General features: G+C 42.0%; 1 protein-coding gene across 4 annotated transcripts in view; it reads right to left on the bottom strand.

Annotated features, from left to right (window-relative positions):
- Nucleotides 1–5,552: 5,552 nt before the first annotated feature.
- ZNF185 (zinc finger protein 185 with LIM domain) overlaps nt 5,553–15,619 on the bottom strand; it is a 95,269-nt gene continuing 85,202 nt past the window's right edge. For all 4 annotated transcript variants that reach the window (XM_030576332.1, XM_030576333.1, XM_030576335.1 and 1 more), the window contains 6 exons: nt 14,715–14,816; nt 13,244–13,306; nt 10,491–10,556; nt 9,620–9,722; nt 8,724–8,822; nt 5,553–7,058 (listed from right to left, as the gene is read on the bottom strand). In XM_030576332.1, the coding sequence (XP_030432192.1) occupies nt 8,724–8,822; nt 9,620–9,722; nt 10,491–10,556; nt 13,244–13,306; nt 14,715–14,816 (433 nt within the window). In that variant the 3' untranslated portion in view covers nt 5,553–7,058. The remainder of the gene's footprint in view (nt 7,059–8,723; nt 8,823–9,619; nt 9,723–10,490; nt 10,557–13,243; nt 13,307–14,714; nt 14,817–15,619) is intronic.

Genomic DNA, 15,619 nt, shown 5'->3' with positions numbered 1-15,619 from the left:
ACTCCATCACCTCACAATCTTCCTGAAAGTTTCTCTCAATTAATGCTTCATTACAATTATGAATCACAGAAACTTGCTGGGGTCTTTCTTGTTTATCTAGTTCCTTTTCGAAGTTGTCATCTTCTGAAGAATTGATGGTTGAATTATCTCCATTTCCCCATGATGGTTGAAGATGTCTCAGGAAAACAAGTTCAGAGTGCGCGAACAAGTTCAGAGTAGAGACGGAAGTTTGAGAACAGCCTGCTATTTCTGAAAGATGTGAACTTTCTGAAACCGCAAATTTGATTGTTGATGACTCCTTTTGTGGCATTTCATTTTCTTCAACCTCTTTCACCGAGTTCAAATGTAGCAATAGATTTTGGTTTTTGAGTTGTTGAGCAATATCAAGGAGTCCTTCCTTTGCTTTTGGTATTTCCCATGAGGTAAGAAGAATCCAATACAGCAGATCAACATAAACTACAGCAAGGACATGAATATTGTCAAAAAGCTTCTCTTCAAGTTTCTGCATGGAGGATAGAATTCTTTCTCCAATTTGTCCAATATTTTCTTGCAAGAATTTTGACAGTTTTCACCATTCCTTCATTAAAACTCCTGGGGTTACATCAACAGCTTGAAGATTCATGGTTGTTTGGTTTGGCTTTGCCAAGAGGTCTCACAGGTTCTTCACTTTGTCCCATTCAGCTTTGGTTAACTTGAGTTCTCTTGTTCCAGCAGCAGCCACTTGTTCACAGTAAGATTGAAAAATGAGAAGCCAATCAATCATCCCAAATGTTGAACCCCAGCAAGTCACAGTATCCAATGACTGAACTACCCCATGTAGATCAAGCAGAACACTTCGAATACTTGGGGTTTGTAGTTTGACAATTACTTGTCTAATTTTTGCCAGAAATTTCTTCGCATGTTCTTTGTTCAGGCCATCCCAGATTGCCAACTGAAGAGTGTGAATACCACACCTCATCAGCTGAACTTTTGAGTCATCCTCATGAAACCATGTTAGAAGTATGAGGCTAGGGTCATTAACCCATTGTGCAGCAGCATCCATGTTGAGTTCAATTTAATCCATTCCTTTAGTTCCTTCATCAGGCAAAATAGCTTCAGTTCTGTCCACATCCCTGTTCTCAGAGGTAGAAATGGTTTCATTGTCCTCGCTGAAATTTTTGATGGCACTTGTCATGTTTGCTGCATTGTCAATGCAGATGCTCAGCACTTGCATTTCACTGATCTCAAATTTTTCTAAAATAGCTTTTCACGGTCGAAGAATTGTGACTCCCTTCAATGTTTTTTTACCACAGCTTTATCTTTTCCTTCTTCATAGAACTGAGCATTGATTGCAAGGAAATTTCTGTTTCCACGGGTTGCCGCATCCATTTTCAGGTAGCACAATTTTTGCTCCAAAGCTTTCTTGAACTCTTTGCGACTAAACTCAGCTGTGCTGACAACTAAACGATGAACCGCATTATGCCCCATCGAAATGCCAAGCTGCCAACCCATTTCACCTGCAATTTTTTTGGAATCCTTTGTTCTTTAGCCTGAAGGTAGTGAGCAGTGTTGAACTCAAGCAAACCATTTCCATCAGCCCTTCACGGAAAGTATTGGTATCCATGGTAACTCTAACCTTTGAGGATTTCAAATATGTCATGTTTTGTTTGCTCAATTTTGGGTTTCTTTTCAGATGGAGCTCCGCAAAAAATCTTTTCTCCAGGAGTTTTCAAAGAGCCAGATAAATGTCATTTAGCCATGTCAGCTTTCTGTTTTGCTTCATCTTCCTGGTCCTTTTTTGTAACCAGAGCCACATAGTTATGTTTTACATGCCGCCAAAGGTTGAAACTTCTCACAGCACTTGCTTCACTTGTCTTGAAGCTACATGGATTCCTTTTCCACCTTGCATGTTGCTGATTTCTTCTTTGCTTTTCTCAAAAGCCCAAGTTTTGGCTTTTCAAATTCAAAAGTAAAGACATGGTTGAGATCCTTTTCCGTAAATGGGCTATCAATCATGGGGGGCAGATTTGATTTTTTTGTTGAAGCCATGGCCAGATTTTCTTGTGCTGCTATCACATCCAAATGTTTCTTGTTATGATCTTCGAAAAGCAATGAACAAAACATTACATTTCTTTATAACGTACCTGCTTGTGATATCTTAACCACACAAGGTACTTTGAATTTATTTTGGATTTTCTGGACAAAAATGATCGCATTTTCTTTTTACACAAAATTATTATTAAAGTATATTTTAATATTTTAACATGTTTCTTGCAGTTTTAATGAAGAAATAATTTTTTAATATACATAATATACATTTTTATTTATAAATTACAAGTTAGTTTTTCTTATGAAATTTTGTGGTAAAAATACTCAAAATAATTTACAAGTTTTTAATTAATATCTCAAAAATGCTTTAATATAGATATATCAGTGAAATTTGGTATGTGCCATAGCATTAGTACGTGCTATCACTGTTCTACAACATTGATTGTTGGGAAGTAACGATGCTACACGTAACAAGGTTGAAAATAAACTTTAATGGGAAAGCGGATTCAAATTGCAAGCACAGTCCTTTTAGTAAAGAGAGTAAATTTTTGGAAATATGTTTTTGCTTCATCAGCCTGAATAGATTATACAAGATAAAGCAAATAACAGGTTCTATCTTGTATAATGTTTCCAGGCTGATGAAGGAAAAATGTATTTCTGAAAATTTGCTCTCTTCACTAAAAGGACTGTGCTTGCAATTTGAATCCGCTTTCCCATTAAAGTTTATTTCCAACATTCTATCATACAACATCATTCAAATAAAATTATTTAAACTACAGGCGTCCTGAACTGGGGGGACTGGGCCAATTTTATTTAACAACATTTTTTAAATCTTCGACTATTTAACACATATGACCCTGGAACATGATTTAATGCTAAAACATGCATTAAAATGGTATTCTTAATTTATTTTGTATAATTAACTGTTTCCAAGAAAAGTGTTTAAAAATTTTAATTTGCTTAGATGCTTAGAATGATACAAACAATTTTACTTATTACTTATTTTTCAACTTTGGAACCATAAATTTTAAATGTAGTAATAAATAATAACAAAAAATTATTAACTTATTATGGAAGATAATATTACCCCTTGTAGCCAGGGGCAGTCGATGACAAGCCTTTCTTTAAATATGAAATAAAAATGACCAACCGCCAGGTCAGCATGCCTATGGTTTGAATAATTTTGGATAATGTAATATGGTAGTACATATTAACGCTAAGACACAGACTTTATATTAAAGCATTTTTGAGATATTAATCAGAAATTAACTTTTCATCACCTCCTTAAAGGGACTGTAGCTCCCTTAGGAAGAATTTTAGGACACACGTTCACAGAAACATTTTTTCTTAAAATGACCTAAGGATTCACCCCCAAAGTTGTGTTGGACATTTTCCAATCACTCTGGATATATCACAAATATCACTCTAATTTATGCAAAAATGTTTACTGTATATTTATATGCGTGCTGCAGACGACTTTTTCAGTAAATTTAAAATTACAAACAACACTACCAAAAGACCGTTGAACAGATGACATATAAAATAAGTCCACCAAAGTGATACGGGAGCATGTACAAATGTACTGGTAATGGGAGCCCGTGTAAGAAATGAGCTTAAGTGGTTAATATCTCTTGAGATATCTTAATCTATCAATAAACAAAAACTTTTTTTTGCAATATACCTGTTTGTGATATCTTAAATGTTGTGTCCTGCTCACACTTTTCTGTAAGAGCAGCACTCAGCGCATCTTGTTGATCAACCCTTACAAAAGAAGTATCAGCACATACTAATCTAACTGACTAATCTACATGAGTACATGCTCGCCTAACCTTGGCACAAGGGTGAGAGCAGTCCGCTGTGTTGCTGGATGTCTCATAATTATCTGATTCTTTAATAATAAAACATATCTCAAAAAACTTTTGTAATCTTGTATGTGTACATTAAATCCTGATTTTGGCTGAAGTGAGAATAACTGTGACATATTACGTAAAGTGGTAAAGTAGATGCTTCAGATTGTATAACAAATGATATTACCTTTTTGGCACCTTTAGGACTTTCTTGATAAATACAATTCATTTTGGACTGAAAATGAAAAAACAAACAAAAAAAAAAAAAACCAGAGCAGTGGAGCAGTCAAGATTTTCTGTGCTCTGGCTCCGCTCCAGCTCCAGGCAAAAACCTGCAGCTCCACTTCTCTGCTCCAAAGCCCTGGATGCAACGTCACTTTTGGAACACAGTGTCTCTGTGTTTTTTGGCAAAAGGCTATTTGGCGAAAATTTAGAGCAACCCTTAATGTGTTAATACAACACATGCAACAGGTATTCAGAAACCACTCCCAGGAAGAGCACACACTGATGAAGAGCACCATCCTGCTAACTGGAATGTCCCCGAAAATGCAGAAGTCACATCTGAGGGAACACGAGTAGAGTTAATTGAAAAAACAGTTTTTAAAAAATGCTTTTTTTGACTTTTTATACTGTTTTTTAAAAAAATGTTGATGTATTTTTAGAAAAAAAAATTTCCACCAGCTACAGGGCTGGCTGGAAAACTGAAATATTTTTGGTGAAAATTGATGACGTATTATTATCAAAAAATTTGGGAAGATTTGGGGAGAAGGGCAGTTGACAGGCAAGGACGGCAAAAGTGGGCAGCCCAGTGTGCAGCTAAGCACAGGATGGACTAAGGTAATTTGAATATTTGATTTAAAATGTCTTTGGGGAAAAAAATTGGAAAATTCTGAGCAAATCTACACATGAGCATCATCTCATGGAAAGCTTCCAGGATCACAGAAGCATGCTTGGTCCTGCCTCAATACAGGGGCTGGACTGGATGGCTTTTCAAAGTCTCTTCCTGCCTTACATATCTATGATTCTATAATTGTCCCACCCCGGGGTAATCCGTGGGTTAAATCCAGACTGCCAGACACTTTTGTACAGACCCTGAAATCTTTTTATTTACATATTATGATCACTATTGTTATTTATTATTACTTTCTCTGGAGTATGGAGCTTGACTATATCTTGACCAAGAAATGTGGACCTTGGCAAAAAATAATTGACTAACCCTGGTCCCAGGGAACTCTCCAGAGAACAAATAAGTAGTTTCTGAGGGAGCCCCATCGAGAACATCACACGAGATAGACTCACTTGTGCTCATTTCTAAATGCTGGAGAATTTTTAAATGGAGAATCCCTCACACTCTTGGAATGACTGGAGCAGGAGCTTCTAATTTAGATTCCCCTCTCATGCCCAGCAGTGGCTGGTTTGGAGGACAATAGCTCATCCAGCCTTGAGCTGTATGCAAGGCTTTATGGCATTTAAATCCTACCTTCTCCTTTGAATACTTTGCCCCCAATCCTCACCACTCCACCTTTTTCCCAAAGCCTGAACCTTCAGAAAGTATGTGGTGGCTTTAATGATGCTAATATTCTTAGGCCATCAGGAAAAAAAATCACACAGTCTATCAAAACAAATGACTCCAGTTGGCAATAAGAACATGTTTACATCGTGATACAGGCAAGTAAATTACAGGTAACAACTCGATGTTTATTAGAATTGTACATAGATGTTAAACAAGTGCTACAGAGAAACACAGCAACCAACAACGATGAAGCAAAAAAACTATAATGAATTGAAGCCTATTCTGCAATGCTTTGCAAGATCATATCAAACACCAAACAGGAAACTATGGAATTAGTTAACAATTAGCTGTGTGTATTGTCTGCAGAAGGAGCACCTATAATAGAGTGTTGTGTTGTGAGAATTTAAATAATCCCCTTGGACTGTGGGAGAGCCAGCCTTGCAACAGGAGTTTTGCAACAAAAATAGTGCCCCAAACACATCTACCTTGTCCCAGCTGCTCTTCCAGTGGTTCCCAAGGTACTTCACACCAAGATTTTCAAAAGTGAACAGTGATTGAGTGCCTCAATTTTGAGGTGTCTAATATGAGTGATGAATACTTGGAGCTATATTTTAAGGCAAGGTGGTTAAGTATTCAGAGTGACCAACAATCTCAGTGGCATAACTCTCAACCTTAACGAAGGCTGAATGTGAGAGCTAAAAATTACTCAAGAGCTATATTTAGTTATGTACAACATTTGTTACAATCTAGGTTTTGTGCTTCAGCATTTGTGCTGTAAATAATTTACAGTAATTATAGAAGCGGGATAACAACAGGCATTTATAGAGAAGTCAATTTAGATCTCACATGAGAGATATTCCTTGTAATGAGGGACAGTAGAGTTGAATATTCACTGGGCATGTTGTGTAAGGCCATCAGAGTCACCCTACACAAAGTTAAACTAGCATACCAGGTGAAAAAATGTGCAGGCTCTCCAAAACATGTAGCAGACATGTGTGGTGCTGAAGGAATCCACTGGAGAGTAGGAAGAGAAGGGAAATTGAAGCTCACACACAATTAAGGCAAAGTCAGTCCGCAAGTTCTTCAGAAAATCCATTGCAGGCAAGGGGAAAGCAATTGTCATTTATCATCAGAATATGGGAATGAAGTTCTCTTACAGCTAGATTCAGCCTGCATTGGATAAGCTCCCAAGACCCTAAGCTTGGCCTTTCACACCTTTAGTACCTATAGGCAGCCTGATTGATGTAATCAGATGCAGACTAAGATGCACTCCGACTGTAAAAATCAAAGAAAGGGAAAGATAAAAGAAAATCCTAACATAGCTTCAGAGAGAAGCTTCTGCCTGATTTCCAGGGTGCTAAGCACTCACAAATCCCACTAAAGTTAATGGTAGCTGGAGGTGCTCAGCACCTTTCAAAAATCAGGCCACTTCTCTTTTGCAGAGGACATTCCCTTGTCTCCTTAATGTCAGCACTTGTCTTGTGTGCTGTTAACAAAATAAACTAGTGGATGTTAAACTTATTCATTGTGATGAGATGGTGAGAGGGAAATAACTCCAGGAAAGGGGTTGCAGGATATTTGGTATTTTAGCCAGTCAGGCACTGCTGGATACATTCCCATATACACTACTGAAGTCTTCCAACTGGTTCGCTCCTTCAGTTCTTCAAGATCTAAGAGCAAAAAGGAGAAGCTGAGTGCAAGAACTGGGTGCTGCACAGAAAATGGCATTACAAAGGCCACTGGAGCAGATATAAGCATAGAAGGAGTGGGATGCAAAAGCTTAGCTAGTCTTATCTAATCAAAAGTGACAATAAGGCAGCCGTGTACATCATGAAGCATGTGTATACATCGTCAGAGAGAGAGAACCATTTCTGATCTCATTGCAATGGCAGAGGCCACTCATTTTATCTTGTCTGTGCCTTTATTTCAAGCTAGCTATCAAACAAAAGAAAATTAAAAAATAAATCTAGTTCCTTTTGGGTTGGCAAAAAATATAGTACAGTATCTTAAATTTAGACTTTTCATACTGCTTTTGACCCCCAAAAATCTTCACAAGCAGGAATCACTTCACCCACCACTGCAATGCTGCCACATCTAGGCTGGAATGTGGCAGCTGTGTTTGTAGAAATTTTGGTGGTGCCCAGAACCCACCCCCTGAAACTCTGCCCCCCTCCTGCCTAAGGCTCTGAACGGGAGTTTGGGTGGGGGGAGGAGGTCTGGGGTGCAGACCCTGGGCTGGGGATTAGGGTGCAGGAAGGGTGCTGAGTGCAGGCTCTGGGATGGAGTTTGGGGTGAGAGGGGGTTCAGGCTCTGGGAGGGAGTTTGGGGACGGGTGTGTGTGAAGGGGAGGGGTGCATGCTCTGGGAGAGAGTTTGGGGATAGGAGGGGGTGCAGGGGTGAGGGCTGTGGGACTGAGGATGAGGGGTTTGGGGTGTGGGATGGGGCTCAGGGCTAGAGCAGAGGGTTGGGTGAGGGCTGTGAGGCTGAGGATGAGGGGTTCATGATGCAGGAGGGGGCTCAGGGCTGGGGCAGAGGATTAGGGTGCCGGGGGATGAGGGCTCTGGCTGGGGCTGGGGTTGGGGGATTGGGGCATTGGAGAGGCTCAGGGCTAGGGCGAAAGGGCAGGGTAAGTGTAGCCTGCCCTGCCATTAGTGGGTAGGGGGCACTAGGACCCTGCAGCAGCAGTTGATGCCTGGAGCCGGCAGAGCAGAGTCAGCGTGAGCTGCAGGCTCTGGGACCTGGGGGAGATGAGTGGGGGCAGCAAGTGGGGGCTGAGGGACACTCGGGGGAGGCATGTGAGGACAGCAGGCGGGGCTGGAGGAAGAGACCCAGCCCCATATATTGATTGAGCTGGGCCCCCGGGCCCTGAAGATTGGTGGAGCCCAGGCACCACGAGTGTATATAACTCGGCGCCTCAACCACAGGTTAGTACAGGAAATGAGGAGGAATATTGTATCCAGCTGATACTGAAGAAGATACTAACCATGTGTAACTGCCACTTCATTCACTAATCAAGCCAGGTTTCTGCTTGATTTGACCAACTGAAATCATGATTTCTTCATTCCTGGAGAGTATATCCAGGAAAGGATGGCCAGGTAATGCAGATCCTCTGGACTAGCAATACATTTCTGTAGGTCAGGGACTTGGCGTAACAATGTAATGGTTGGGGTCTCGGTGCCTTTCGTTGTAGGCACACAGGAAGATTCTTGTGCAGATGAGATGCACAGAATTGTTGGCCACCCTATAACTGCGAGTGTTAGTGTTCACCATCCTTTATGCTTTCCATGAGCTAGTGTCCATCTAGTCATGCTAACCCTGGAAAAAGTGACACTCACCTAGAAGAGCTTCTCATAGCACTGGTCACAGTGGACAATGTCACGATGAATGAATATTTTATCCAAGAGGTCTCCCATTGCCTTATGGCAAATCCCACACTGTGGAAACAAAAACAGAGGGTCGGATGGTTACCAGAGCCCTATTTAGAAGCATATACAGGAAGAGGATTGAGAAATTACTGGCAATCTCTGTATTTTTAAGTGAATTTAAAGCTGGTGAAAGGTGCTGGATTAATGGCCCTGAAGACTAAAAATCTCTGCTTCTGTAAAGAACAAGTAAGCATAAGCCATATCACAGGAAGCTCCCCATATACACCTCATCGCCTCAGTGTACATCAACCTTGAGGCATGTACATCCACTTCAGGAAGAGAGGGAATGTCAGTCTCCATAACACATCCAAAACTCAGCTTCTCTGCTTGGGATGCTAATTGTGTTGTCGACTTTTTAATGCAGACAACTGTGAACTAAGGGCACTAACTAAATTCACTTTACCCACCAGTAGCAACAAGTTTCAGTCACTATTGGATATGAAATAGTGATCTACTATCACAAACCCTCTGAGCCATCCACCGCCTGACAATCGCTGTTTGTTTGGTCAATTTGCTGTTTAATTTCACTGGATCATAAAATCAATTCAATCAACATGTTAACAAAGGGATCTTCTAGCTCAATAATTTGTTTATACAGTAGCCCAGGATAATTTTTGTGGGCACTTTCAAAATCTGTGGCCACATGACTTCCTACTCCAAGATGGACCCCGATCTCGTTTGATCTGATTTTAAGCTGAAAGTCTGAACAAATATTGCCTTATGATCACTTTCCCAGCCACAAGTCCCCTCCAGTTCCATTACATACTAACAAGTAGAGAATGACCTTTAGTAATAATGTCTCTTACCCTAAAGCAGTATTCATGGCAGTAAACATTGAGATGGTCTATCATTATCTTAGGGCAGTCTCGGATCTCATGGCCACAGTAAGTGCAGACACCATCACATGACCTGTGGGGTTGGAGAGGAAAGGACTCAAATCACAACATCACCACACCTCAATAACACCTGTCCCTGAGTAGGAGCAAAGGCAATCTTAGATCTAATACCAGCACCACCATTCAGTACAAAAGTGGACATCTATCCATATGTCTTGGCTGTGCCAAGAGCCGATACAGAAGTATCTGTGGTGTAGCAGGATTGCCAGAGTTCAAGGGCAAAGATTCCTATGTAGTTACTCCAAAGCAGCATGACAGCAGGAAGCACTGTTTTAATATCACCCCCAGTAACTCTATGGCTGATGCTCTTTATTCTCCTTGGACAGTTCTAACCTTCCTTACCAGGAAGCCAAAGAAAAGGACATTATTTTACTGAACACCTATATATGATATAAAAGATCAAATACAGTAAAGCCTTAAAGAATGTTTCTGTATAATAGGGATCGGCAACCTTTGGCACGCGCCGGTTGTTTACCTGCCGCATCTGCAGGTTCGGCCGATCACGGCTCCCACTGGCCGTGGTTTGCTGCTCCAGGCCAATGGGGGCGGCGGGAAGTGTCGGCCAGCACATCCCTCATCCCGCGCCGTTTCCCACAGCCTCTATTGGCTAGAAAGGCGAACCGTGGCCAGTGGGAGCTGCGATTGACTGAACCTGCAGACACGGCAGGTAAACAAGCTAGCCCACCAGGCTATTTATCATGGCAAGCTGCATGCCAAAGGTTGCCGATCCCTGCTGTATAACATCCCCTTGAAATCACCCCAGTGCAATGAATTTTCCTACCTTTGGGAGGTGCTGCTGTGCAGGTAGTTTGCTCTCTCTATGTCAGACCAATCAACTAGGCTGTCACTGGAGAAAAGTGGGAGGAAGAGATTATTACTTGACAGTCACATGTAGGAGCGGAAACATTAATCATCAGTGCAGTGCACCCAAAAATTCTAATTGGGTCACAGTGCTGCTGAGCAACTTCCCAGGTGCCTCTTTACTGACAAGAGGGTTGTCTCTTGCCAATTAAATATCAATAGACATTTTCTTAAAAGTGAGTGCTGTACTAGTGAAAGGCAGCAAAGTGTCATCACCACAGACTGATCTTTCCTTTTATGCACAAGGCACATACTGAATGAAGGGCAGCAGAGCACAAGCTTTCCCTGCTTGGGCACCAATGCGCCTCACTCCCAACCCAGAGGGACCACTCTGATGGTGAGACAGGGTAGTTTAGGCTCTAAGGCCCACCCAGTGCCTGGCCTCTCTGCTAAGTATGCTAACGAGGGTGCTAATGAAGGTATATGGTTTTGTGACCTGGACAGAGATTATGTATGTGACGTTGCACTCTATATGATTTTATGAAAATATGCCAGTGTAACTGGAATATGCCTTATGCAAAAGGTCTTTTGTAAGCTGTCATTACAAAGCTTATAATCTACTGAGTGTGATCATCCTATTTGTACAAATGTACCACTCTTGTATCTGAAACTACAAATATGAAATATAACTCTGAGGGTCTATTGTAATTATACAAAGTGTGGGCCATTAATGGTGGTTTGGAATCTTGATGACTCCCATTAATCAGAACAATTGTCTGCAGAAGGTTCTGTTTTACCTGTATACCTGTGTGCTGGCATGTGAGTAACGAAGTCTTACAGTGACATGTGATCATGTCACCTGAACTGGAATCCATCTCTAACCTAGTGTTTTTCCATTGAGAAGGTGGGGGAGGTGGGAACTCAGTGGGACAAAGGATTCCTGCTTTATGCAAAAGATATATAAATGGGTGGAACAGAACAAAGGGGGCTATCATGAGAAATCCCCTAGCTACCACTTGAGCTGGAACAAGGGCTCTACCGGGGAAAGGATTGTGCCCAGACTAGGAAGGCATCCAGTCTGTGAAAGAAATTTATTGAAACATCTTGCAGGGTGAGATATTATCTGTACTTAGTTGTGTTATTGTATTAGGCTTAGATTTGTGTGTTTTATTTGATTTTGCCTGGTAATTCACTTTGTTCTGTCTGTTAATACTTGGAACCACTTAAATCCTACTTTCTGTATTTAATAAAATCACTTTTTACTTATTAATTAACCCAGAGTATGTGTTAATACCTGGGGGGGGAGGCAAACAGCTGTGCAGATCTCTCTATCAGTGTTATAGAGGGTGAACAATTTATGAGTTTACTCTGTATATGCATTATACAGGGTAAAATGGATTTATTTTGGTTTAGACCCCATTGGAAGTTGGGCATCTGAGTGTTAAAGACAGGAATACTTCTGTTAGCCTCTTTCAGGTTAAGCCTGCAGCTGTGGGGAAAGTAATTCAGACCCTGGGTCTGTGTTGGAGCAGATGGGTGTGCCTGGTTCAACAAGACAGAGTGCTGGATTCCCGAGCTGCCAGGGCAGGAAAGCAGGGGCAGAAGTAGTCTTGGCACATCGGTTGGCAGTTCCCAAGGGGGTTTCTGTGATTCAATCTGAAACAATGTATACAGCAAAAGCTGTGTACAGGCTGGTTTATCCAGCTAGCTTGAATCCAACTAGGTGGATAACTGAAGAGAGCACAGTGCAGGCTTCAGAATGGGCAAGCGCTAGCATTTGTGCCAAGCCCATGCTACACAGTCTGAAGCCCATGCTGTGCTGCCTTCACTGCTACTGTTACCTGCACTAAATGGATTCAGCTTAGTTCAGACAGGCTAGCTTGTGCACAGCTTTTATTGTGTACATATATCATGAGATCACTAACTCATTTGACATTGGCCACTGGACAGACTGGGGTGAAATTCTGGCTCCACTGAAATCTGTGAAAACACTCCCATTGATTGCAGTGTGGCCAGGATTTCACACAAGGCATCCTATTAACATTTTAGGATATCATTAATATTGATTATAGTACAACTCCCAATACCTACCCAACGTGGTAGGCACTCCACAGACAAATAAAAGACACCATCCTTGCCCCAGTGAGCTTCATGTTTGCTTACTTTCTTGAAGACATTTGTGTTAGAAATACTCTGGGCTCCAAAGTGAATGCTGATATTCCAAATATAAAAGCACATCTCTAAGTCACTGAGATCTGCTTTTGAGACCAGAATAGCTAGAAGCTGACAATGGTAACATTGCTGTGGCCAGCGGATTATAAACTCTAGCGCTGTACTGAGTGAGGATAAAAGCACAGCAAGCATGCATTTTAACAAGATGTTAATGTTTGCCAGGTGAGCATAAATAGAAAGCAAAGAGAGCCAAATACCACTCTCAATTACACTGGTGAGAATCTGAAATAACTTCACTGACTTTAAACAAAATTTTAAACACATTGTGAGTTTTGGCTTGAAAATAGATAATTTTTCAATCAAGAATGGTCCTATTTTTGACAGAAAACCCACAACAAATCTGTTTTCGCACCAAATCCAATCACTTTTGCAAATATGCAATGAAGCCCATCAGCATCAAACACTGAGGTTTTGGAATTTCAGTGTGACTGTTTCACTACCCTAACCCAACAGACTCAGTTCTGCATCTCCATTGTGGAGTGAGCCATGGATTGCTCATACCTGCTATAGCGTGGAGATAACTCGCGGCTGTTCACATATTCCTTCACAAAGAGGACCCCTTTGCTAGAGAAGGATGGAGACAGTAACAGAAACATTCACATCAGAGGAGTCAGGAACTAATGGAAGTGTGAGACACAATGTGTGTGTGTGTGTGTGCACATGCATGTGCATGGAAAGGGGGAAGGTGGGATGCAGGTGCTCTTGGATTATCACTGAATCTCAATTTACATTCAGTTTGACCATTTACAACAAACTCAGGATTTAATAGCCATTAGCTCTCTCTTGCTCTCTCTGTCCTTTAACATTTAAAATCTACTAACTAGTGATACTTAAGAATGACTGTCGTGAATTGATGGTTATCCTTTGTGCTGTTTTTCTTGCAGATCAGGAAATGGAACGTCCTTGCACTTGTGTTGTCCCCCCCCCGACACACACTTTGTAATGCTCTCTTCAAAGTGACCTGCCCCTCATGTGTCTGTACTTTTGTCACAGATCCTACCCAAGACATCCTTCCCGCCAGCACACTCCCAGAGCTTGTGAGAATGAGGTAATCAGAGGAAGAGTTCAAATAACCCATCTTTCTCCATGGTTCATTTCATTGGCTGCCTTTGGGCTACATCTAATCCTTTCTTCTTATGTGATCAAATTAAGCTGTGTTCCAGCTAAGGAAAGAAAAACAGAGGCTTTTTCTTTTGCATAGATTCTTCCAGAGTCAGCACCTCACATGAGCACTCTCTGCTTGCACAGTGATAGTTATCATAAACAGTGTGGCACTATGCCACGGGCACGCCAACACTAGCCAACAGATGCTTACATTGGCATCTTAACAGGAGTTTGAAAGCTGCAGATAATTTGCATTAAATGGACCAATTTCAGCTTTAAGGTGCAGCCTTTGGAGATTACATGTGCCAGTATGCAGTACCCTGGCTTGGCCAAGTTTACCTGACTAGGGCACTCTGGTCCTGCAGGTCAACCTTCTATAATAAAGCTACAGGTGCCTATATGCTACACTGACCCCCCTGCAGCTGTATTTTGGCCTTGCCTACACTATGCAATGCCTTTGCAGAATTACCCCTCCTCAAAAGTGAGTCCAGTTTGACAGACTGGCCTGTGATCCAAATGGAATCAGAGCGTTCCAATCTGGGGCTAAGTGAGCAGAGCAGGAAGGTTTGCAAGCTGCATCACTTCATTAGGTCATTCCATATTTTAGAGCTCAAAGTATTTATCAGCCACATGAAACAGAACAGGTGAAGTCTACTCAGTGGGCCAAATTCTAGCTTTATCTTCTGACTCTAAGGTGCCTATCACCACAGTATCTAAGCACAGTGTATGCTCATAGGGCTCCCATTTCACTGCAGTAAGAGCCATTCACATGCATCAGGGACAGGATTTGGCTCTCTGTGAGGATCTGTGCATGAGAAGAGAATTGCTCAGGATAACAAACACAGGGTAAGTCTTCTCCACTCTTTACCTTGCAGTGCTGGGGTTGGACTTGTGTCCCACGGCTGATGAGCTGTGGTACTGAGAGCTGGCAGTAGACATGGAGATCCTCTCACTTGAAGCTGAGGGAAGCCTGGCAAGAGAGGAAAAAGGCTAAAAACACCTGGAACCTGAATTGCAGAAAGTGTCATGTCTGTATGCTAGGGGAGAATGGATAAGCAAGAACACAATGACATTGTTTCAAAGGTGTGGGACAATATTAAGTCCCTCAGTTGCATGAAATAGCATCCTGATTCATATTTTGTCACAGGTAACATAGGCTCACATCCCTTCCCACACCTGACACACACAACATCTTAGGGCATGGCTACACTTGCGAGTTAGAGTGCATTAAAGCAGCCCAGTGTGCTCTAACTCACTACATGTCCACACTGGAAAGGTACGTAGAGCACTCTGACTCCGCAGCTAGAGCGCTCCTGGGACTCCCACCTTGGCGAGTGGAATAATGTTTGATGTGCCCCGCTGGAGCGCCATGGCTCAAGTGTGGACACCCTGGTCTGTTAATGTGCTCTGATCAGCCTCCAGAAGTGTCCCACAATGCCTGTTCTAGCCACTCTGGTCACCAGTTTGAACTCTACTGCTCTGCCCTCAGGTGACCACCCGTCAGACCCACCCTTTAAATTCTCTGGGAATTTTGAAAATCCCCTTCCTGTTTGCTCAGCCAGGCATGGAGCGCTCTCAGCGAATCTTGCCAGGTGACCATGCCTCCACGCGCCAGGCAATCCCCAGTATGGAGCAATGGCGATATGCTGGACCTCATCAGTGTTTGGGGGAGGAAGCTGTCCAGTCCCAGCTGCACTCCAGCTATAGGAGTTATGATACCTTCAGACAGATATCAAGGGACATGATGAAAAGGGACCATGACCGGGATGTTCT

Source organism: Gopherus evgoodei, chromosome 9, assembly GCF_007399415.2.
Source record: "Gopherus evgoodei ecotype Sinaloan lineage chromosome 9, rGopEvg1_v1.p, whole genome shotgun sequence".
NCBI lineage: Eukaryota > Metazoa > Chordata > Testudines > Testudinidae > Gopherus > Gopherus evgoodei.
This window is presented reverse-complemented; position numbering and strand designations above follow the sequence as displayed.